The sequence below is a fragment of the Silurus aristotelis genome, assembly GCF_946808225.1.
Source record: "Silurus aristotelis genome assembly, chromosome: 25".
NCBI classification, from domain to species: Eukaryota; Metazoa; Chordata; class Actinopteri; order Siluriformes; family Siluridae; genus Silurus; species Silurus aristotelis.
Genome location: NC_139598.1, coordinates 5673661 through 5700276, shown reverse-complemented (window position 1 = coordinate 5700276; position 26616 = coordinate 5673661). Strand labels below are relative to the sequence as shown.

Below are 26616 nucleotides of genomic sequence, written 5' to 3'. Positions count from 1 at the left end.
GCAGCCCTACTGTAAAGTACATGTGACAAGTATGAAGCACCTTTTACCTTTACCCCATTTTCACCTTTCTAGAAGTTTTCAGACAAATTGTTGAACCTCATCAAGATATTGTGGTGTGTCATTACACACTTGCAGCAAAGGCTATAGTGTTAGAAGGCTTATGGATGTAGAAGAATTTGATTTACACTCGTTCCTTACACTAGTACAACAGTTCCTTAAAATAAAACCGAACTATGCATTACATATATATTACATATTGCTTTGAGACAATGTTCATTGTTAAAAGCGCTATACAAAAAAATTAAATAAAAATGTATATAGTATGTAATATGTAGTTTGTATCTGGCTGATAACTCAGCATGTTCTACTGCACTCATGAGATTGGGAAAAAAAAACTGTTTTACTACTTCACTGAATGTGCATTCAGAATATCTATCTATATAATATCTATAACTAAGAGATATTAGTTTTGTAGTCGAATATTCAAACAACCAAAAACAAAGCACCAATTATTACACTGTTTTATTAAGTCAAGAAGGATAATGGTATGTAAAGGTATTTTTGCGGCGAAAATGTTATTATGAGTTTGCCGAGGACACACTGTGCGATTTTTAGTAGTCTTTTGCAAATGTTCTTTATCAGACTTCATGATCCCTATGTCACACTGTAGGATCTAAATTGTCCTAATGCCTGACTGTATGACAGTCAAAAACTGCCGTCCACAAGAATAAGACTTTTTACGTCATCAATCCGTGACACGTTCAGACTCACGTTCTCTCACTAAGGGTAGCTAGCAAACAAACAAAAACAATCAGTAGCGTTAATTTTGTTCAGGACATTATACAAACACTCCTTTTTCCTTCATAACTCAGTGGTTTCTCTTCTGGCTGTACTGTCCAACTGACTAGTTTGGACATTTTTCCTGAGGTGGTTTGAAGTTGTCACGCTAATTGCATCATCAGGTCTGGCGATCCTATTGGTTCTTGGCTTTGACGGTCAGCGTAGGAAGTCACACTGCAGGAAAGAGTGAGGAAGAGACTGATTTTTATCGGAAGAAAAAAATTTGCTAGGATTATAGGAATCTTTTAAGATTTTCTAAATTAGTTTTAGATCACTGAATCGTGGGACAGACATTATAAAACATTACACTCTAACTGGTTCATTTTTTTTTTTTACCTCCATTATGTCTGGTTATAGGGAAGAAAATTATTATTATTGTTGCTGTCATTTTTTGTTCTTATTAATAATAATATTTTAACAGATTTAAGACCATTACGGTTAGAACACAATCAATTTTGGTTTTTTCTTTCTACAAAGGGATTTAATGTAGCATTCAGTTTCTGATCTCTGACTGGCAATTGGAGTTCAAACTGACCAACATAAACCTCAGCGCAGTTACATTTCAGGCAGAAAATGTAATACTTATATTAGAATTATTACTTTTTTTCATGCAAAAAAAAATCGCAGTGAGAATAGGGGAAAAAATGAGTACCTGCTTTGCAATCAATGTAATGATGTCAGGTCTGCAGATCTCACACAGCTCAGTGACAATTTTTAGAACGGATAAACTGGGGATATGTTGTGTAGAGAAATACAAGGTCACAGATTTGAGTCCTCGAAAGCCAAAATGATTTACGCTAATCCTAGCACTCAAAACGAGCACTCAAAAAGAGAATTAAGAGGGACAAATCACAATGATGGTAATGGGGGGAAAAAACTACTTTTTCAATGACACTTACTTTGAATAAACAAATTTGTAGTACTGCTAAAATGGACAGTACGGCCAGATTATTGTCCTTATTATAACTTATAGTTATAGTTATATTACCAAAGTATTCACATGAAAGGTTAGCGAATGTGTGTAAGGCTACGAAGGACGTGCAGATCTGCTTTCCATGTAACACTATCACTCTGTTACACACACAGCTTTAGTGTAGATAGCCAGACAACTCTAGTCCTCTTTAATACAATGTGAAAATTAACTCTTACCTACCTGACTGTGCATTCATTCATCTTACAGCTAGAAACTGTTGTATCAATAACTAAATCGCAAATAAAAATAGAGATATATATATATATTTTTGTCTAATGTGTATATGTTTAAAATAAAGCTTTTTTAATGATTTTTTCATTATTCATTCCGTGGAATATGTGGTAAGCGTAAGAATAAAAAAGAGGATCATATTGACACTAATAAAGCCCTATTCAATCCCAAGAGCTTCTCAGTTCCCTCGTACCGTCTCGCATGTCCTCTTCTGATAAGAGCCATACTTAATCTTTTCTAGTTTCAACCGTCGCTGCTCTCTGGTGTTACCTACTTTCTGCTATTTCCATATTTCTACAAGCACCTCATTTCCTGTGTTTGCTTGCTTTCTAGTTTCCACTGGATTTTTTTACTCCTGTTTTTCTTTTGCTCTGCAACATTATGTATATATTACGCATACTAGGTATGTTATGTAGCCCATAGCTGTGTGTTTCAGACACTCCACGACCGTATGCTTGGCCGGCTCTGTTTTTATGACATCATCTTGTCACTTCTGTTCAGGATATTGTACAGAACAGTGGCCGATCGAAACATAACACCATTCATTGTTTTCAAGTAAGAAGTGTTTGGATGGAAATATAAATCTAAAAAAAGAGGACATGTGGCGTGCAAAGTGTTTGTTCAATAAGCCCTCAGCCTTCTCTCCGGTGTTTGTGCAGTGCAAGTGTGTGTTTGTGTGTGTGTGTGTGTGTGTGTGTGTGTGTGTGTGTGTGTGTGTGTGTGTGTGTGTGTGTGCGCGTGTGTTTTTAAAATGCAGTGGTGTGTCAGCACACTCCTCACTCCCCGGCTGACTAAATAAGGCAAGGCAGCTTATCACCACTGGACAGAAATACACAACCAAGTGCACACTAAAACACTACTTCATCACTACTGATTGAGGCTGTGTGTGTGTGTCTGTTAATCAAATATATATGTATAAATTTAATTCAGTTTAAACAGTGTGTCAGTTAATGGACACTGCCCCAAAGCAGCTTTACAGAACTAAATACATTACAAATATAACTTTTACATTTATACATAAGTTCCTATTAGTTTGTCGCTTATAGGTTTGTCCCTAATTAGCAGGCCAGTGGCGATAGTGGCAAAGAAAAACGAGGTGGTGTGAGGAAAAAAACTGACTCGGAAGGGAACCTATTCTTATCTAGGGTGGCACTAAATGTCCATTTATTACAGTTCCATCATTTTTAAGGTTATTAACTGTTCACTGTTGGACACTTGTATGCAAAAACTGTTATATACGACAGATAAATATACTGTAGATTTGTCATAAACGTTGTATATATTTATATTGTACAACCATGACATCTATATGATTATTTATTCCGTAAAATATAGAAACAGTTATAGACCTAAATGTTTATTCTTTAAAGTAAAATTAAAAAATTATTAGAAACATTAGAATGGGATCAATGACATCATAATGATGCTTGTTATTTTTGATTTTGCTTTTTAAAATCATCAGTGGTGATTAGAAAAACACAATTCAATGTCTTTATGAGCTTCTTTAAATGCACTTTAGTGTTATATATTAATATTTTACTGTGTATATAATATGTACATGTATTATAGCAGATGTTCTAAAAGTTCTTGCTGCAAGACAAATCACATTTAAATCATAACGTATTTGTTCTAATACTGTACATTATGGTTTCTATAGCAGCTCATTTTACAGGGACTTGGATGGTGTCAGTTAAATTATATATATATATATATATATATATATATATATATATATATATATATATATATATATATATATATAGAGAGAGAGAGAGAGAGAGAGAGAGAGAGAGAGAGAGAGAGATTATACTAATCTAATACTAATAAAGTATTATACTAATTAGTCCCGTAGAGTAATCGGATAAGAAGTACTTTTCCTTTATTTAAAGAGCAATATACAATATATATAAGAAATATACAAGAGAAAATAAGATGGGTCTCTTAAAGTGAACAAGTAATTTTTTTTCTTTTTTAGAAAAATTTAAATTTTTATTGCTGAAAAAGAAAATATCATAAATAAAAAATATAAAAATAAATATGAATAAAAATAAAATAACTTTAAAAAAGGGTAAAAGCAATGTATGGAGTTTTCCTTATGTTTTAGTCTGAAACGATCGCAAACTTTGGAAACTTTCTGAAAAAGGGAATTGGGGACATAGATAGCACGCACAACCTTTGTGTGAAGAGTAGCATACGCACAGAAAGGAACTGGAAACGTGCGTACGCTACTCTTCACACAAAGGTTGTGCGTGTATAAATTATTCGCCTTGATGCTTTTTTGTATTCGAACCAATTGGTATTAACATTATATCATTACAGTGAAGCATGGTGGTGGCAGCATCATGCTGTGGGGATGTTTTTCAGCGGCAGGGAGATATTCAGGATCGAGGGAAAGATGAATGCAGCAATATACAGAGACATCCTTGATAAACACATGCTCCAGAGAGCTCTGGACCTCAGACTGGGGTGACGGTTCATCTTTTAACAGGACTTCAACCCTGAGCACACAGCCAAGATAACAAAGGAGTGGCTACTGGACAAATGTCTTCGAGTGGCCCAGCCAGAGCACAGACTTGAACCCTATTGAACATGTCTGGAGAGATCTGATAATGCCTGTGCATCGACGCTCCCCATCCAACCTGATGGAGCTTGAGAGGTTCTGCAAAGAAGAATGAGAGAAACTGGGTGTGCCAAGCTTTTTAGCATCACACTCAAAAAGACTTTAAAAGACTTAAGAACAACATTTTTTTTTTTTTTTTGGTGTTGATAAATTTGCAAAGATTTCCGAAAACATCATTCACATTGTCATTATGGGGTATTGTTTGTAGAATTTCGAGGGAAATATTGATTTGAATCCAATTTAAGAATAAGGCTGTAACATAACAAAATGTAAAAAAAAGTGAAGCACCGTTAATACTTTCCTGATTCACTGTAATCAAAGTCTTCTCAGGAACACAAGGAACACAGTTGTTTGAAAATAGAATTAGTATGAATAGCATAATGTGTTTTGCAGACCGCTAGGCATGCTACTTCAGCAGTTAGAGAAATAAACAATGCTAAGTACTATAAAGAATGGGCCCGATAGCTGAATATAGTTATTGAAAGAGTCATATTAAAAGTGAAAATAACCAAAAAATCCAATCCAAATTTGCTAGCCGTGTGTGTGTGTGTGTGTGTGTGTGTGTGTGTGTGTGTGTGTGTGTGCCTGTCACAGTGAGAGTGTTAGTTAGTTAGTTAACAGGCTCGTTTTGTCCTGGACAGTGATACTGTGCTGAGTGTGCATTACTGTACAAAAATATTTCTCAGCAGCAAACCCTTTAAAGATTTTAGCTCTCTATGAATAGCGCGAAGCCTGTGACATCTACGCCATCATTTAGTAATTACACAAACTCTGAGACCAACTACATTTTTGGTGTCTTAGTTGATAGCAGATCGAAACGCAGGCAGTATAAGGACATGATTTTGGTTTGTTTGGCAGTTATGTATGTGTTTTCAAATCTGCCATAGCTACCACTGAGGTAGCTGAAGTTTAGATCTCAGTAACTGTTTGTTCCCACCACAGTGCGAGTGTGTGTGTGTGTATAAGTGTGTGTGTGTGTGTGTGTGTGTGTGTGTGTGTGTGTGCGTGTGTCTGGCTGGCTATATGGGTTTGTTTATTTTGTGATTGAGATCAATCAGCTGGAAAACCAAGTACCATTCTGTGCTATTCTTTTGACGGGGGAGTAAAATGGAAGTGGGCAAGAATTGATTGAGCAATTAGACACACACACACAATGTTGCCAGGCAATGTGACCCTTTCTTCACCAGGTTTAATCTGTGAATACAGGGTGTTGAATTCAGTTCAGTACACCGGTAGGTGTGTGTGTGTGTGTGTGTGTGTGTGTGTGTGTGTGTGTGTGTGTGTGTGTGTGTGTGTGTGTGTGTGTGAGAGAATGATGAGAGGGTCAGTGTTTGTGCATGGACGCTAAAGTGTTGCCATAGTGATTCTTCTGCTCTTCTTGTTACACACTTGTATTTTTTTTTTTTTTACAGAAACTGTGGGTGTAAAAAAAGGAGAGAGAGAGGGAGAGAGAGAGAGAGAGAGAGAGAGAGAGAGAGAGAGAGAGAGAGAAAAAAATATCTTTTTTTTTAGCTTTTCTATTCAAATTGCTAGCTTTTTTTAGAAGAATTGTATGAATCCCAAATAATGGTTAATGGAATGCGGTAGCATTTTAATTTATGTTAACGATAAATAAGGACCATCAAATTAAATTCTAAAAGGATTTACAAGTACTGTACGAATGAGGAAAACAACAGAAGAGTTCAATTATCAAAACACAAGTCGCTAAGAACAAGATCGCTAACAAATGTTACATTATTATCCGAACGCACAAATATGAATTAAGTGCAGTTCATTGTAAGAGGCAACATCGGAGCTGGGCTCTGAATACAAGTAACATTCCACACAAAAATATTTTAGATTTACTAACCTTTACCACCCTAAACTTTGGTATGGGATGTTCAAAAGACACATATGAGAGTGGCAGCCACTTGCTAAGGTGCCTAACCTGCATATAAATTTTTGTTTTGTGGTATGAATGAATGAATCTGTAAGCATACAGTGGCCCAGATTAATGCTGCTCCAGGCAGCAGATTTTGCTAAATGTAATTTATGTGCATTAAAATTTTGATTGTATCTGACATATTCTGTTACTGCCACCTTAAATTATAAGTCTGAAGTGATGATAGATAGATAGATAGATAGATAGATAGATAGATAGATAGATAGATAGATAGATAGATAGATAGATAGATCGATCGATCGATCGATCGATCGATCGATCGATCTGTTAGTGGTTGGGATAAATAAGGCCACCAAACATTTTGTCCTCAAAGTTGATGTGTTAGAAGCAGGAAAAATGGGCAAGCTTAAACATTTGAGTTTGACAAGGACCATATTGTGACGTCTAGACAACTGGGTCAGAGCATCTCCAAAACTGCAGCTCTGATGGGATGTTCTGGTCTGCAGTGGTCAGTATCTATTAAAAGTGCCCCAAGGAAGGAACAGTGGTGAACCGGTGACAGGGTCACGGGCGGCCGACGCTCATTAATGCACGTGGGGAGCGAAGGTTGGTCTGTTGGATCGGACCACATGGGACAGTAGCTCAAATTGCTGAAGAAGTTAATGCTGTTAATGCTCAACTTGGCAGGACTGTTTTGGCAAAAGGGGACCAACACATCAGGCAGGTGGTAATAAAGTTATGTGTAATCGGTGTATGTTAAAACGCTTCTATCTAAGTATTCATAATGAATTTAATGAACAAATTAATTACAACTACAGATAGATGTTTTAAACTAATTGGGTGCTATTATAATTCAGGTCATGTCAGTCCTTCAATTGTAGATCATCTAACGAGCTTAAAGCTATCAACGACTACTGCTTTCTTTTGGCTTCTCCCGTTAGGGGTCGCCACATCGGACCATCCGCATGTTTGATTTGGCACATGTTTTTACGCTGGATGCCCTTCCTAACGCAACCCTCCCCATTTATCCGGGCTTGGGACCGGCAATAAGGCTTGTGCAACCCTAATGGCTGGGGTTGGTTCCCTGACCGGGGCTCGAACCCGGGCCGCAGCGGTGAAAGCGCCGCATCCTAACCACTAGACCATTAGCAGGTCAATTTTCTTGACTTGACATTTTTTAGATGATTTCACATATTTTCAGAAAATTAACACTTTCCCATTGTCTGTAAATAACAGCGTAGCGAGAGGAAATGAATCTCTTTGTTCATATCTACACATAACAAAGCAACAAAATTGGCTATTGAAATCAAATCAATAGCAGACTGTTTTATCCCCGGAGCTACATCCTGCCGATCCTCCAGCATGCCTATAAACATGAATATTTTTCTCCAAATGGTCTGTTTAGGGTATGGATTTAGGTCAAACTTCAGCTTCATAATTCCATCACTCTTTTAAATAATAGCTTTTTGTGTTGGGTTGAAAATCGAACAGAAGGTCTTGTGTGTGTGAAAATTCGAAACTGGTTGTACTTCTTCATTGAATAAGATCTTTTTTAGAACTACAATCCAGGCTTTAATGCATTTAAATAGATTCAAGGGAATTCTTATTTAATGAACACAGAGTCCTACTTAGTCTATAAATATGTTAAACATTTGTCCTGATCATCAGAGAAAAAAAAAATTTGACTAGTGATATTGGGCTGGCTTTTGAGCACAGGCTCAATGAACCTGGCTAATCAGCCTCAGATTTCTGTTCCTTGGCTGAAATGTCTGTGCATGAAAACCCCAGGAGATCAACCAGTTCTGGAATACTTAAACCAGCCTGTCTGGCACCAGAAATCATGCCATGGTCAAAGTTAATGAGATCTTTTTTGAGATCTTTTTTTTTTTACTCTGCTGTTTGATGTGAACATTACCTGCAGTTTTAGATCCTGCGTATCCAGTGCACTGCTACCACATGACTGCATAAGTGAGCAGGTGTAAAGGAGGTCAAAATAAATTGACACAAGGTCACACAACTTTCTGTTTTGCATTAATATAGTATTTTGAATAGTCAAAACACCGTCTGAGAACGAACAGCACGTGCGCAACCCTAATTTGTGTTCTTCCTCCCGCTACTTTGCTTGTGTAGATCATATGTAAGTCATATGATTTTTATGTAAATTAATTTTAACATGGTCCATTTCTGCATGCGGATTTCTCAAGCAAAATCAGTGCATGTTTTTTTTGGAACACTAGTAAATCTCAAATAAAGTCTCCTTGTTGATAACGGATTCTTAAATAATTAGAACAGACTGAATAAAATGTTGGATTGGTGTTTGATAAGAGATGAAGCCAAATCAGCACAGGCCAGGTGTATTAAATTGTAATACTTGGCTGTTTCGTTTGTATGTATGAAGGGTAGGGATAATAGATGAAATGTAGGTGAAATGAAAATGAGCGGATTTAAGATAGCATGTAAGCGTCGTATGCCACGCCTGAAAGTAGATTGTGGCTGAATGCTAAACTAAAAACCCACTCAGTTTATAGGGACAACTGACCTTTCCTGTGATAGGTTGTTCTTTTCCTGCCATAAGTTGGAGCCATACAGTTGTATACTGCGTTTGGATGATGTAGTATTTAACATTTCTTTCATTTAAACTTCAAATCTATTCCAGCATGACAATGCCCCTTGCACAAAGCCAGTTCCCTAAAGATATGCTTTGAATGGGTCGGTGTTGAAGATCTTAAGTGGCCTATTTTCAACTCTGACCTCAACCCTATTGAACACTTTTGAGATAAATTTGAACGCCAACTGCACCTAAGGCCTCCTCATCTCTCCTACCTCAATACCTGACTCTACTAACGCCTTTTTGCCTGAATGAGCACAAATCTCCACAAACACACTCCAAAATCTAGCGGATCATCTTCCCAGAAGAGTGGAGGTTATTATAATAGCAAATGGGGACTAAATGTGGAATGGGATGTTCAAAAAACACATACATACCTTAAGGTCAGGTGTCGATTAAGTAAAATTGTATTTTTATATAAAAATTTTATTTGTACTGGACTAGACAGTCCAGTACACTGTGTATAGAACAGTTTCTGTTAGAGATTTCACTAACGGCTGTGCTGATGTATTAAATGAACCAGTGCATGTCAGTGTACACAAACAAGCAGTGTTAATGTTCACATGTGAATGTACTGTATAGTATGATTGGACTGACACTGATACTTTAAGCTATGACCTTAATGTAGTTTGCTGGTTTAAGCAGATTAAATGTGCGTAGGCATTTGCTTTTGCATTTGTGTGCATGCGTGTACTCAGATTGCCTATTTGTTTTGCTGTCTTGGTCATGGTTACAGGCTTCTTGCCACACACACACATACACAATTTTATACACATTAAAGACAGCTGGCCTTTTTGTGTTGAAGATTGAAAAAGGTACAAGTGACTGTTTTTCTGATTCTTCTGTCTTCAACTGTCCCATTTTGGTGTGTTTGGGCAACCTGTAGCTTCGGATTCCTGTTTTAGGCTAACAAGAGTGGACCCCAGTCTGTAAGGTTTAATGTGTTTTCTAAGATGCTTTTCTGCTCGCCACAAGAGTTACAGTAGACTTTCTGTCACCACAAACCAGGATAGCCGTTTTCCTCTGACCTGCTTTCTGAAATGCTTCTCGCTGGATGTTCCTGGATAGGAAATTAGAGGTGCCCAAATTTAGAAGAAAATGGCAGGAAATAAAATCTAAAAAAAGTTTGTTATGATGTTTTTTTATATTGTTAACATAAACTATACAGTAGGTCTTGACTAGTATCTATGTGCTTTTACTCATTCTGCTGCTTCCATGTGATTGGCGTAATTAAATCATTATTTAATGAATTCATTAATTAGCAGGTGCACAAATTAGGCCACGGTACCCTGATTAAGTTTTTCTCCACTCATGAATAAAAAGGGAACGACTGATTTTGCAAAATGTAGTAAAAAGTAGGATATATAACTTTGAAATATAGTGAAGTTACAGTAAAAGTCGCCCCAAATAGAAAAGTACAGATACATTAAAAGAAAGCTACTTAAGCACAGTTACGAATTACATTTAGTTTGTTATTACCACTGTTTATCAAGAACGAAATATCAGGACCCAAAAACGTTTAATGTTTCTTAAAACAGAAGAAATTAGAGATAAACCTATAATTCCTGCATTGTGAACAGAGCCATTCATTATATTAGTCAGATGACGGTGTGGGTGGGACTTCACCATTCACAGCACACCCACACTGATGTCTATTCTGAGCAACAGTTCAAATGCATATACTTCAAATATAAACTCGATTTTTGTTGCCCTGTAATGACTGCAGAATTCTGATGATAGAATTGTGTGGCTAGCATCTCTCGCTCTTTGGATTTGTGTGTAAATTGTGGTATGTGTGTGTGTGTGTGTGTGTGTTTGCATTATGCTTATAGACTCATTATGCCTATAGACTATCAGTCCTTTTACAGAGCTGAAAGGAAGGAATAGTATGACGATGAATTGGCTTTATGTCACTGGCAATAGAATCATTAGCTGCCTGTCGTTCTAATATGTATATGTCTGCTGCTTGCTAATGAATAATGTGGGTTTGTGTTTGTCTGTGTGCTACAGGACAACCCACGCCAGAGCAAAGAGTGAATCAGCAGACCAGGCTGCAGTTGCTGCTGACCAGGAGTCAGATCTTGCAAGGTCTATTGCAAGCGAATTAGCTCCTGACTTCCAACAACCAGGTACACACACACACACACACACACACACACAAAACATTGAACCTATTATTTGCTCTGAGCAGCAGGCAACTGAACTCTACAAAATGAAATACTTATATGATGTACAATCTTGCCTGGGCAATATTTTAAATCCTAACTCAGCTGCTGCTGGCACAGTAATAAAAGCTTTACACTTTGACTTTATAATGATTGAGTCACCGCCAGAGCGATTTTGAAAAGTGTTGCATCATGACTGCAGCTTGCTGAGCAAAATGTGCTTCAGCTCAATAATCTGGAGATCTGAAGTTGCCAAACAAGAGAGCAGCTGTCCTGCTGCTTGGATGGAAAGCTCTAGAGGAGTGCATCAGTACTGGCATCATTCAGGATTCGATAAAAAAAAATAAAAGTTACAGCAATAAGCAGTTTTTTTATTTCCAGTTTAATGAATTTGCAGTTCCTTCTTTATGTTGAATGGCAACACACTGATTGGCAACTTTCACTCTGTGTGTCATGTTATCGACTGATGTCGAGCATTCATTTTATGTCTAAGGTTTAGGGGTGACCCCGAATAGTCAAAGATTCAATGCTTCATTAGGAGGAGAAGGATTCGACTACCAATCTCACAGTCAAATCTTCACAGAGATGTGATGAAACAAGAATCGTGCCATTTTGTTTATATGGGGGTGCTTAATATCTGATTTCACACAGAAATACTGTTTTTATCCCAATAAGTTAATATACAGCTTGATATGATAATGTTGTAAATGTGAAAAGGAATAAGCTTTTCATAAATATTTTCAACCTGCGTAAAGAAAATACGGCCACTCCCTTGACCGGAGTAAATTAAATTCATTGTAAATTAATATTTGCTTGTTTATCAATCATCCATGTTGCGCTGTACTTAGAGCATGCACACGCTCGCCCCTATCCCCCCGACCGACACGCGCACACACACACACACACACACACAAACGATTCCACTATCAGTCGACTATAGGCAAGACTTGACAAATCTCATTCGATAATGTAAACGCTTAGTAAAGAACACCCCTAGTAACGTAGGATTTTCACAAAATATTAATACATATGGGAACATATGAAACTTAAGACCAGGCTCAATCTCCTTCCTTCCTGCAAAATGGACTTGCAAGTCACACGTGGTACTGCGACGCAGCTATTCTTCAAATTGTTTTCGTTTGAATTTCTACGAAAAAAATAAAGAGAGTCTTTTTTTTTTTTTTTTGGGGAAAAAAACAAAACGATTATTGCCAGAGTCCATAACCATGACTACGGTGATTTGTAAGCTTGATTGTTTGCAGAGCAGAGACATTTCATGAGCCTGGTATGTGTGAAAAGCAGAAAGATATTAAGCAAAAAAGGCAACAGTTGCAGTGTGGCATTGTCTCACACCTATTTCTCATCCACCCATCCGTTTATTCATATTCTGTTTCAAATGTGAGCGTAAATGTTATATCATGGAAAATGGCACAAATAAGCAATCATCACAGGCAGGTGCAAACAAAAACAAAATAGCATTAAAAACCATTCTAGTTATTGCTGGAAGATTTTGACGTCAGCGCTTAACAAGGACACATTCAAGTAGTCAAGGGAGTGCATGATAGGAATAGCATACTTTCTAGAACTTTCCTCTCAAGCAGCAGATTTGTTTTTTTGCTTTTGTATTTAAGATGCAGTTGACTGGCATCATGCGTTTTGAAGGAAGCACGTGTCGGCATTGGACACATGGATGGGCAGCATTTCTGATACGTGTATTTCAAATAAAAAATAGGATTTTGTCGTTTGTATTTGATAGGGTTGATGAAAATGGCTTCATCTTTTGCATCAAAATAGTTTAGTGTTTTGTATTTTTGGAGTTTAAAAATACTGTAAAATACTTTGTAAGAAGTCTTAATGATGACATCATAAAAAATGCGGCCTCTGATCGGTGCCTACTTGCCAGATTTGTTGAGATCAGAACAGAACATTTCTCCATATGGAAGAAGGTCGTGAAGGTAAGAAACGTGCAGGTTGCCAGCTTTCTAATAGGTGTCCAAGGATTGATAAATAAATATTTGGTTGCTGAATATTGCACACTAATTGAAGCAGCTGTTTAGTAGGATCATGATTTTGCGTTCCACTGCATGAATGACAATTCAGGTGTCATCAGTTAAATTCTTATAATTCACTTGTTTGTCATTGAGTCATTGTTGTTGTAAAGTAGCCCTTCATTAAAAAACACAGAGTAACTAAATTTGGAAATAATTATGAGTCATTTGCAAACTGTTAAACATTAAACTGTTAGTTACTTTAAAATGAACCTTCATCTGGGAGATCACAGGGATTATGTATGTAAATATTGAATGTGTTAACATATGTCAGATTTATTGCGTGACTCCACCAGAGAAAAGCGATCAATCATTGTTTACTTCATCAACTGAGTCGGTGTGATGGTGAAGGAACAGATCAAACAGGCCAATTGATGGAAAGTTTGTGAAAAAATGTAATGCTCCCTTGTAAAAGTATTTTTTAGTATTTTAAAAATACAAAAATACAGTAGTTTCTTTGGATACAATTAAAGTTAAGGTATTTGGTATTTATTTTAGAATACATTCTGATGTATTTCTGGCCGACCCTGTTAGGTTGTGTGACGGGAGAGCATGACTAGTGGATCAGAGCCGAATCAATTGGATGAAAAACTAAATTGAGAGTCTTTGTGTGACAATAGGAGCTTTTATTCTTTGGCATTACTTTAAAGTCTGTCGAGTTTTTCATGCCACAGTGCTTAAAGGATTTTTCTCTCACACTGCTTTCACACACTCAGGTTCTGCCGAGCAGCTGAAACTGGTTTTACGGGCAGATGTAATGTAAGACCGCAGCTATTGAAAGCTGTTTCTATGACTACAATGAAGCACTGTGTTTGACTTGAGCGTACACAAAGCTTTCGGAAGGACTTTTAAGCAGTGCAGCATTCGCTTTTTACCATAACAGCACAACCATTCACAATGAGCACTGAAGTATTCATTTTTTTTCCAGTTTCAGTTAATAATTCCCAGTCAATTCTGACTGTAACTGTATTAGAGTCTAATTTGTGAGTGAACATTGGTTCAACTTTTAGGAATGTGCTGAGAATTTAATTGGATTCCACAATCTTCATGTTAGATAGACGACAGACAGAGAGGGGCCTAGTAATAGCAGACACCCTCATCTAAAGCAGCATACAAAAGTGCTTTGAGTCTCTATTAATGAATAAATGTACACTGGTACATTTTTATAAGATAAATCAGACTACAACTCTGTTGAGAGTTGTTTTTTTGGGGGGGTTTTTTAACAAAACTTGGAAAGTGCTAGTTTAATTTTTCAGGAAGAGGTGGGTCTTCACCTGTCGCTTCAAGATAGCCGAGGTAGTTAGCATTATTACCAGTAGGTAGGTAGGTAGGTAAGTAGGTAGGTAGGTAGGTAGGTAGGTAGGTAGGTCTATCATGCAGTCATGCTAATTATCTGGTCAATAACTAGTCAAGTGATTCTTTACTGTAACTGTATCCTGTAGCTGCACTGCCTTATACAAAGTTTGCATCTACATGCGTCCACAGTTTGTACACTGTATTTCTGATTGATAGATAATAATTTGAGTAAATGAAGTCTTGAGATTTAAAAAAAAAAAAAAAAAAAAAAAAAAAAAAGCCAGCTTTTTTTTTTATTTTATTTTAACAATACATTTGGATCATCAAATACAATTCTAAAAGTTTTTTAAACTAAAAAAATTGCCTGACCTGCATATTGATTGCGGTTTTGTGGGATAAATGGGTGAATGAATAAATGAATCAGTAAGCATACAGTGGCTTCTCCAGACAGCAGATTTTGACATGTCATTTATTTGCACTCATTTTCTGAATCTATCTCACATAAATTCTGTTATTGCCACCTTAAAATATAAGTCTGAACTAATATATGGTTAAATTTGCTCTGGAATATTTCCTATTTTAGTCCTCAGTTAGTAATGGATGGATGGATGGATGGATGGATGGATTAGATGGATGGATGAATGGATGGATGGATGGATGGATGGATGGATGGATGGATGGATAAATGGATGGATGGATGGATGGATGGATGGATGGATGGATAAATGGATGGATGGAAAATGTATTGCATTTTAACACTTTTCAAAGTTCATGTTTAATGAGCTCTGCCCTGCAAATTCGTATCACAAGAAGATCTAGAAAAAGAACATCATGGCATGACCTCTCCGGAAATTAAAATACAAGATTGTGGAATTGCAGATTATAGTGGTGTGTCACTAGTCCCATTTTACGCAACCAAGCCTTAAGATAAAATAAAATCAACATTAAAAAAGAAGTTGCCCGGTTTGCAGTGTCGCTATGTACAGGAACAGATGGTACATTTAAGCGTTGGCGTGTGCCGCAAATTTTCCGGCAGGTCTCCAAAGAAATTTCTCATGCTGAAAGTGTAGCGTGACTGCCCCTTACATGAAAGAACTAGTCTGTCGGTCATTTTGAAGCGGTCAATAATTGATATTGGCTTTTTGTGTGTATTGAGTGTGTAAAAATGACAGATCTTTTCCCATGGCCACTGTACCAGAGGGTTATCAGAGTCTTGATTGTGTTGCTTTTCCTAGTAGTTTCAGTGACTCATTGCAATTACACTCACATTTGAGACATCTCGATAATAACTTGTTAATCATCTTCAAATATTTAAAACACTTTGGACAGCTCCTAAGGTGTGAAGCTGTGCCAATATCATGGCTTCAACTGCTTTTTTTGGATCGTCACGGAAAAACTAAATCCCACTCTGCATTTCTTATAATCAACAGGCCTTTCAGTGGTGTCCAATATAAATTTTTTGATGCATTAGATTTAACTTTTTCATTGACGTGCTGTTTTTTTAAGTTTTTCTACATTACTTGCAATCCAGTTCAACTACCTGCTGATAGTGGTGCTTCACTTAATTTGTCCATCTGTTGTGCTCGTTGTCTCGTTGGTCATTAACTAGTCCAGTGATTCTTTGCTGTATCCTATAGCTTATGAATTGCAATCTGAAAATTCAAGACCAACGTTTGCATCTGAGTCTCCACTGTTTCTACACGGAATTTCTCATCCATTCGACATCATTGGTAAATGGTTTTTGAGAAAAGAAGCAATCGCTCTTTGGTTTTTTTTTTTTATTTCAGACAGCAAAATGTCTCCCGATTGAGTTCAATGCATCTTGTTTTATATTAAACACTATTGAAACTGCACTAACAATATCTCTTTGTGATATCAGCATGGCACAACACACTAATTTCTCACAGTAATAAAAAAAAAAAAAAAAAAACATGCAGCACCAATGACAATTTCGCTCCAGAATCTGTAGTTGCCTCACGAATATTTGTGGATATTGGTGTAATATTATACATATTACAAATATTGCGTAATAACGAACATAAAAAATGTGTTACAAAGTGGTTTCTTTAAAAAGATAACGACGAGGAAGGAGAATAGAATTGTTTGCTGTCAGCTGTATGCTTCTCATCAACCTGGGAAGAATTACTACCTGTTCCTGGATGGTTCTGTCTTGTATACTGTAATCCCGTCCATAAATTCGACTATAAACATCATAAGAAGAATGAATGCCTACACGTGTGACTGACATTTATGTTAGATTAGCACAAAAGTGTGTGACAGCAATGACCTTTCAGTGCAGCAGAACCCTGCTCTGTGCACCTCTAAAATCGCCATGTTGGAATGGGGGCAAGTGCAGCAACGACGAACGAGTCCCTGACTCGCAGCAGCTGTCCATTCCTTCACTCAGACCGGTGAACATGTGACCTCAGTCCAGCTTCTTCTGTCTTTCCTGTCTCACTCTGTACTAGGCACTTGTGCAAGGTGCATAGCTGATAGTAAATAATCACCCCTAACCTCTCTGTGCACTATTCATGTCAGCATGTCACTTAAATACGCATAGTGGCACTGGAAGGGGGTAACCTTTCTAAATTATTATCAGTGTAGACAAATGCGTGCAGGAGCAATGTTCGCATACAATGCTCTTGTCAATAAACCTGAAGGATGCAGAGATTTTATTTATACAAGTTTGTTTTCCCTAAACGCTTCTGGGAAGGCATGGGTGTTGGGGTTACTGCCTATAATTGAGATTAGGTATAGATGTTAGGTGAAGAGGCCTAAGGTTCCATTGGTGTCCCAATTCATCCCAATTGTGTTAAGTGGGGTTGAGGTTGGGGCTCTGTGCAGGACACTCCAACCTCGGAAGCTGTGTGTTCATGGCCGTTTTTGTGCACAGGAGCATTTTTATGCTGGAACAGGTTTAACGCATACAAAGACAATTTAAGAAAAGTGAGCTCAATCATTTAACCACATAGTTTTCTAATGTGAATTATATTTAATATGCTTTTATTGGAAAACAAAAGCTCATGACTATTTAATGTGAAGTAATTTGTGGGTGTATTATGTATGTGCATGGTAATTATTGCTCTCTCTCTCTCTCTCTCTCTCTCTCTATATATATATATATATATATATATATATATATATATATATATATATATATATATATATATATATATATATATATATATATATATATATACAGTGAGGAAAATAAGTATTTGAACACCCTGCTACTTTGCAAGTTCTCCCACTTAGAAATCATGGAGGGGTCTGAAATTGTCATCTTAGGTGCATGTCCACTGTGAGAAAATCCAGAAATCACAATGTATGATTTTTTTAACTATTTCTTTGTATGATACAGCTGCAAATAAGTATTTTAACACCTGAGAAAGTCAATGTTAATATTTGGTACAGTAGCCTTTGTTTGCAATTACAGAGGTCAAACGTTTCCTGTAGTTTTTTACCAGGTTTGCATACACTGCAGGAGGGATTTTGGCCCACTCCTCCACACAGATCTTCTCTAGATCAGTCAGGTTTCTGGCCTGTCGCTGAGAAACACGGAGTTTGAGCTCCCTCCAAAGATTCTCTATTGGGTTTAGGTCTGGAGACTGGCTAGGCCACGCCAGAACCTTGATGCTTCTTACAGAGCCACTCCTTGGTTATCCTGGCTGTGTGCTTCGGGTCATTGTCATGTTGGAAGACCCAGCCTCGACCTATCTTCAATGCTCTAACTGAGGGAAGGAGGTTGTTCGCCAAAATCTCGCAATACATGGCCCCGGACATCCTCTTCTTAATACAGTGCAGTCGCCCTGTCCCATGTGCAGAAAAACACCCCCAAAGCATGATGCTACCACCCCCATGCTTCACAGTAGGGATGGTGTTCTTGGGATGGTACTCATCATTCTTCTTCCTCCAAACACGTTTAGTGGAATTATGACCCAAAAGTTCTATTTTGGTCTCATCTGACCACATGACTTTCTCCCATGACTCCTCTGGAGCATCCAAATGGTCATTGGCAAACTTAAGACGTGCCTGGACATGTGCTGGTTTAAGCAGGGGAACCTTCCGTGCCATTCATGATTTCAAACCGTGATGTCTTAGTGTATTACCAACAGTAACCTTGGAAACGGTGGTCCCAGCTCTTTTCAGGTCATTGACCAGCTCCTCCCGTGTAGTTCTGGGCTGATTTCTCACCTTCCTTAGGATCATTGAGACCCCACGAGGTGAGATCTTGCATGGAGCCACAGTCCGAGGGAGATTGACAGTCATGTTTAGCTTCTTCCATTTTCTAATGATTGCTCCAACAGTGGACCTTTTTTCACCAAGCTGCTTGGCAATTTCCCCGTAGCTCTTTTCAGCCTTGTGGAGGTGTACAATTTTGTCTCCAGTGTCTTTGGACAGCTCTTTGGTCTTGGCCATGTTAGTAGTTGGATTCTTACTAATTGTATGGGGTGGACAGGTGTCTTTATGCAGCTAACGACCTCAAACAGGTGCATCTAATTTAGGATAATAAATGAAGTGGAGGTGGACATTTTAAAGGCAGACTAACAGGTCTTTGAGGGTCATAATTTTAGCTGATAGACAGGTGTTTAAATACTTATTTGCAGCTGTATCATACAAATAAATAGTTTAAAAATCATATATTGTGATTTCTGGATTTTTCTTTTTAGATTATGTCTCTCACAGTGGACATGCACCTACGATGACAATTTCAGACCCCTCCATGATTTCTAAGTGGGAGAACTTGCAAAATAGCAGGGTGTTCAAATACTTATTTTCCTCACTGTATGTATATATATATATATATATATATATATATATATATATATATATATATATATATATATATATATATATATATATATATATATATATATATATAGCAATGAGTATGTTTGACTTCTCTTAATAGAATGGTAGCAATGCCTCATCATGAGGAAAAGTGATTCTCTTTGTGCTTATTTATAATCTGTTTAAAAGTCCTGGTGTTGGTTTCTGCAGTTCCAAGAGCAGGCTAAGCATTTTATTGAGTTATTATGCAATTAATATGCATTTGATTGCAGATTGGAGCATATAGTTACAGATGTCATACAGTTAATGTTATACAGTGTTTTCACTGGCTGAGGATTGAGTCATGAATCTGTTTCTTTAGTGAAAAAGATACTTTAATTCTCCAAACCATGTGTGGAATTTACATGGATAGCATTATGCAGACTGATTATTAATGAATTTATTTCATGAGTAATTACATGAGTTATTTCATGAAATGATGGTCAATAAAGAAATAATCTCACTAACCTATTATTGTTTTCTAGTTTTGCACACCTCGGTTGTTTGGTGATGTCAGTTTTCTCGGAAACACCATTATGCAACTACAGGATTCTGTTTTTACTGTATTTCTTGGTTTTATAGCGTATTTAAGTAATTTAAATTTCCAACAAGCTCCAATGCTAGTTACCAGTGCTTTCTAATGTCTGTGCATAGAATGTGCATTGTACTGTATGTGAACAGGATTGCAGTCTTTCATGAGAGAGTTGTGTTTCAGAAAAACGAGATTTAAGAACCATTTTTACAGTTCATAGCATAAGTTTAAAAATCCATTACGCAACTTCAGGGTTCTGTTGTTACTGTTTTTAAATTGGTTTCATAGTGAATTTGAGTAAATGTAATTTCCAACAAGGTCTGATGCCGGTACTGAATCTGTCTAAACATTTCTTGTTCTCACTTCTTTCCACCTGAGGTATTTATGTCTATTCCATTCACAAGCGTAATTTAAAATGTCAGCACATATACAAAATGAATAAAAAGCTCTTAAATGTATGTACATATCATCCAGCCTTTTTAACTGTGAAACACCCAATACAATTCTTTCATATCATCAGGTATCACTCTGTGTCTGTGTATGTCTTTCCCCCCTGCTCGATCTTCTTTTCCTGCTCTCACAGGCCTTGAGTACATAAAGCAAAACTTCACTGAGCATGTGGAGGAGATTAAAGAGGCTCCACCACAGGAGGAGAAGAAGGAGGAGAAAGAGAAGTCTTCATCAGGCAGTCCTTTTTATCGCCGCGGCACGACTCCATCACACTCGCCCGCCCACAGCCCATCACCCTCACCTAAATCATCATCAACGAAAAAACAACAAGCAAGTGCTGGCCCGACAAGAAAAATAAGCAAAGAAAGCGCTAGCGCAAGCCGTAAAATTAGCAGAGACAACAGCGCTCTATCCCATAAGATTAGCAAAGATGAAAGAGCCACCATCGTAGCCGAAATTAGCAAAGCTCCAGCCGTCAAAGATACTGCACCACCCCCAAAGCCACCCAAACTTAATAAACCATCAGTGAACGGCCAGTTGCACACTGCCTATCATAGCTATTACGTGAAAACCCAAAAGTACATCCCTCCACCTGAAGAACCGGAGGAGGAAGATCGTGAAATGACTCAGTCCAGTTTAGCTCGGCTGCCACCACCTACTAAGTTAGTGCCATCACCCACGCCAAAACCAGAGACAAAGCTCAGGAAACAAGAAAGTATAAAACCAAAGAGTCTCGCTGAAACCAAGAAAGCCAGTGTGGAGATCCCAAACGAGGTGTTAGAAGACGGTACGGTAAGTGGTGTCATCTTTGTTGTCTCTACTATGTGCAAAAAATAATATAAAATAAAATAAAATAAATCGGTTTCTTTAATCATAAGTGTGTGTCTATTTTACTTTTCAGGGTCCGAATTCTATTTTAGTTGCCATGGTGATGCTCTTGAATATTGGATTGGCCATCATTTTTGTACACTTCTTGACATGATCGTGCTGTGTTTTAGGTAAGCCATGATCTTGTTGATCTTTGAATTTTTACTTGAACATCACTTGGAAATGTCGTCACGTTTTTCTTTATAAACAAATGAATTTATTATTTTATTTTGTTTAATTTTTTTGGTGTGTGATCGCTATTGGACCATGAATGTATTTCTAGGGAATTACATATGCAGAGGTTCCAGCATCTTCGCTTTATCACAATCCACTCATAAAAACATAGCTTTTATTACAGCCATAATAAATCATACTAAATGTAGTATATTGGATACTTAAGTACATTTGAAGGCAAATACATTTGTACTTTTATTCAAGTGAAAGTTGAGCACTTTTACTGGTATTATATTTTACCTACCGTATCTTTACTTGAACTCAAGTACATGGTTTGTGTACACCACTGTGTATACCAAAATGTGAAATGTTTTTATGTTTGAATTTTTTTCTTATGTGTTTTATTTATCGACAGACAGGTCATTCTATAGTTAAGAGTAGGATGTCCTAGGCATTACTGCTATTTTTTTGGGTTAAACTATAATAATTTCCTCATAATTCCCACCCACATGCTAGCGTAGCCCTTATTTGGCACCTACCAGCCAGGGAGCATGAAGGCTAACAAGTAAAGCCAGCAAACCCAATGATTTTGGAGTGCTGTAACCGATCCATGGCAAAGCAGCAGAACACTGTGGAGAAAGCGCTAACTACCATCTTCCTCATTACAGATGACCACAGTAGGCTAGTGTTTCTGTGACTGACAGGTGAGAGAGTAACACTGTACTGCCCATCCAGAGATCATGAGCAAATACGCTCTCTTGGACTGCGCCACGGATAGCTGGGGCATCTTTGGTGTTTAAACTTGCAATCTCTTGAGAGTTGAGCGAATGCTGTTGCGCCAATTGGGAGCGCAATAATTTGATTCATTTAAAGACATAAAATAAAGATGTTTCACCGCAGTTCCAGAGCATATATTATTACACAGATATGGAACAGACAGTAGAGCACAGATTCTGTGGTAAAATTTAATTTCGTTTTACCCTCTGCTACGATTTGTTAGCTATGTTCGCACTTCTGCATATGCAAATATAAAGGAAGGAATTGCACCATATATTAAACAAATGCTGTCCTAATAAGGGGCTGAAGTTTGAGCAGAAACATGGATCATGACCTTAATAATGAAGATATTGTTCTTAAAACCTTTTTGGTGTACAGCAAGAGATTCTAGCTCAATTCCTTTAAGCTAAGTGTAGTGTTAATGGTACTTTGCTCTTCTGAACCCAGGACGGTTGTTGGCTGGATATTTTTGGTTGGTGGACTTTGACACTGAGGTGTTTAAAGGTTACTGGTTCCCTTGTCACTGCTGTAAGAATAATCCACCATCTAAATAATATCTGGTCAGCAGTAGCAGATATTTACATTGATGGATGGGGTTAAACAGGGCTAATAAATTATGTAGCGCAACAGATGGGCTACAGACATCTCCAAAAGCAAATTATAGATGTAGTTATAGCAATAGGTGGCTCTACACTGCCAGGCAAACAACGGTTTTTGAACGTTTTATATTTTTACATTTTTTTACATTTTTAAAAAAATGCTAATCTTATGAGAAAACTATTTAATCAGATACACAGGGTTGTTTTTTTTTTTACACATTCTAAAATAGTAATTAAACTGTAATAAAGCACACAACACTTATGCTGTTCAAAAACTGGCATGAATACTGCAATGACACTTTAGCAAGGATTATAATGAGGATTTATTACGTATTCTAAATTCCAATTGTGTTTTTTGTATCTTGTATGTAAAATGTATTTTCCCCCGTTTTCCTCGTCATTAGACAAGTGAGAATAGACCGATATAATATTTCTTCCTTTGGAATTTTCTTGCAAGCAGTAATCAAGCCTTCTAATCATTTTGATTCCTCAGTTATGGAAATAACACAGTGTTACATGAATCTGGCGCTGGTCCTTGGCCGTGGGAGCAACAGAGGAAGTTTTGGAAAATAAGAACGCCTTTGGAGGACGACGTAACTTTTCACGGCTCGTTTCGCCGTGTGAAAGACTGACTGTTATGGGGAGGGAAAAAATAGAGCAAAGCAATGAGGAAAAAAAAACGAGAGAGGTGTGTGAGAGAGAGTTTAGGGTGTGCTGATCCGAGCTGGACGCACTGTGTGGAAACGTTCGGTACACTTTTACATGACAGGCACAAACAGCTGCCTTGTTTCTTTCCCGTCTGACGTGTTGGGTTCGGAGATTTATGCTCAGTGCCAGAGGAATGTGTTCAGTGGTCTTTCCACGCTACTTAGAGAAAACTGAATACACACACACACACACACACACACACACACACACACTCCACGGCCTCCATCGTCAGTCCTATAACATTACACACTATAGCGTCACTGTTACTGTGGGTAGGCATGTGCTAAAATCAATACACTGTTTAATCATATTTAAAATATATCGCTTTTTATGCATTATTTTTTCAATTGAGTCCATTTAAAATTAAGGTAATCAGTTCATATTTTCAATTATGCAAAGCATTACACAACATTGTGTTTAATATTGGGATTAAAAATATCATCAGCACATGTCTATCTGCAGGAACACGCCCTGTTTTACGGTAGCATTCGATTAATTTTTCTCTGTTGTCCTCATGCACTCAGTCGCAGACGTACTTCAGTTCTACTTTTATTTTTTGCTTTATGAAAATGTTCAAAAAAAAGTTATTGTAGAAAATGTGCAATATGTTTTTTTTTTTTTTTTATGATAAATATCACACAATCTATGGGCTTTTATCCGACAGCTCACTTCCTTCAATAATTGATTACAAAAGAATAAAAGGAAATGCAAACCGATTTGACGATGAGATGACGATAAAGACGGAAAGGACTGGTTACTGTAATAAGAATCGCCATGCGTACAGACACATGGGTGAATATTGTTTACTAAAATGTAAAGGAGGTGAAAATGTTTATGCTGTATGTATTTGTGACTTGAGCTTTGCTCACCGTGCATGCAGTTTCTTCGATTTGCTGCGTTGACATTCACGCGGACGACTAGGCGCATGCCGATAATCGTCCCAAGTTTTATATCTCAGTGTACATAATAATGAAATAAAACGATACCTGCTATTGTTTAAACTATTGTTAAAAACTTAAAAGGGTATAAAATAAATAAGAAATAAAATGAACAAGAATTTCGACACTAAATGCAGCACGTCACAGTTTCAGTGAGAAGCGCAACAAGTAAAACCCGATTATCGGCACGTGCCTACGAGTGAGCGGTGAGGAATAGATTAAAAAAAACTACTTGTTTTAGGTTTGAAAAAAAGTCTGAGCTTTGTTTGCATGTTAGAAAACAGACTATTTGAAATTCTCTGTTCGGTGATGAATTAACCCCTTCAGACCTGTTTTATGTGTGAAATCAAAGAATCAGCAATTTTTTATTTTGGTGCCATCAAATATAATCATCAGCAATCAAAAGATGTACATAAATAATGGGGTTCCCTTCAGAATTATGCATATTTTTTTTGTTTGTTTGACACATGAAGCCAGCTCACCCACATGTTTTTGCACTGCTGTGCATGGTATGACACAGAGCAGCGTAATGCACTCAGAGGATAAGAGCTGTCTGCCCTCTTCCGCATACTTGAACCCATAGACATTCGGAATTGGGAGATACATTTCTTTAGGCCCAAAATTCTTCACTTCTTGATTAGAAACTATTAAATCGAAACATCGTTTTGAGATTCAGCACTAAATCGTTGCCTTATCACTCGAAAATATGTTTGTAAACCTGACATTTTATACAATGATTCCACCAGGTTTTATCCATTTATACATTTTAGACTAAAATTCCTGTATCATGATATAGACACAGGGTGTGGAGGGGTTAATTCAGGTATGTGATACATTGAATGACAGATGTGTTGCAAATTCAAGAGTCTTTAACTACTGTTTACCTCAGAGGAATGCAAAAGATGCAAAAAAAGAAAAAGAAAAAAAGAAAGAAACATGCCTTGTCTTAATTCTTTAGTAAGAGAACACTTCATTGTGCCACTGTTTTGTTTCATTATTGCTGGCACATAGTGGTGATTTTATTTTGGATTTCAGATTTCATTACCAAGTCTGTGTGCATTTCAAAGAAAGCTTATTTATTCTGTAATGAGTAGTGCATCGTTATTATTTCGATATTATTTTAAAAGACATGCGTGCACAAAGGGCTTGCATAGGCTATGCTGTATTTGTTTTTCTTACTGCTTCGCTTAAATTACTTTAAATCCACTACGTTACCACCATTAAGGCCAATATTTGAGTAAGGCGGTCTCTACATGCACTACAGTCCAAACAAATGTGCTGTTTTACTCATTTGAGACTGGAAGGTAAAAATTTCTTCTAGCTTTATCGAGTTTCGTTTCTTCAACCATGCTGTATATGCAACATTTGTTTACTCGCAGTCGCTCGCTGGCATGCAATGCAGGGATATTGAATATAACTGTGCCTACTGAATGTAATTATGTACCACTGATGATTAGGAGGAACCTTCAATATATATAAGCTCCAGAAGTTTTAGGGCTGTTAAACAGAAATATAATGAAGTGATATTGTAAAATATACATTCTATAGGTTTCCGAGAGAAATATCAGAACGATGGGTATGCTACAATTATTTTTTTTTTTCTCGAATCAAATATGTACAGAAAATAACAGCTATTTTTATGATGTTTGAAATATCTAAAAAAAACTATTAAGCATAATATGGTACCTGTTTTGCCATTTTCCTTTTTTTTTTTTTTTTTTTTTTTATTACAATTTTTGTGAATATGTGTTATGCATTGTAAATGGCCTGTGTTTATGTTTTCCCAGTCGATTCATTATTTCACGAACTATTCAAAGGGCAGAATTATTTTTCTAAAAACGAACAGCTATTGCACAAAGAAAACATTTATAAATAGCCGTTGGACTCTGTTTTTTTTACAAAGCTTAGTCCGTTACCCACGTTGGTATTTTTCTAACGTTTTGCACATTTATTTAATGGGTGATTGACGTAATAATCAATTGTGTCACACATTTTTGACAAAAAAAAAAGAAAAAAACATTTGGTTTAACTGATGAATAATACAAGCTGCAAAGAGCCTTTATTGTAGATATATTTTA

The 26616-nt window shown here is 37.0% G+C and overlaps 1 protein-coding gene across 1 annotated transcript in view; it reads left to right on the top strand.

The window, feature by feature from the left end:
* The window catches only part of jph1a (junctophilin 1a), a 34510-nt gene extending 8133 nt beyond the window's left edge, over positions 1-26377 (top strand). Inside the window, exons 3-6 of the mRNA XM_083530267.1 lie at positions 11165-11283; positions 20609-21267; positions 21377-21473; positions 23386-26377. Of these exons, the coding sequence (XP_083386393.1) occupies positions 11165-11283; positions 20609-21267; positions 21377-21457 (859 nt within the window). The 3' untranslated portion in view covers positions 21458-21473; positions 23386-26377. The remainder of the gene's footprint in view (positions 1-11164; positions 11284-20608; positions 21268-21376; positions 21474-23385) is intronic.
* Positions 26378-26616: the final 239 nt, after the last annotated feature.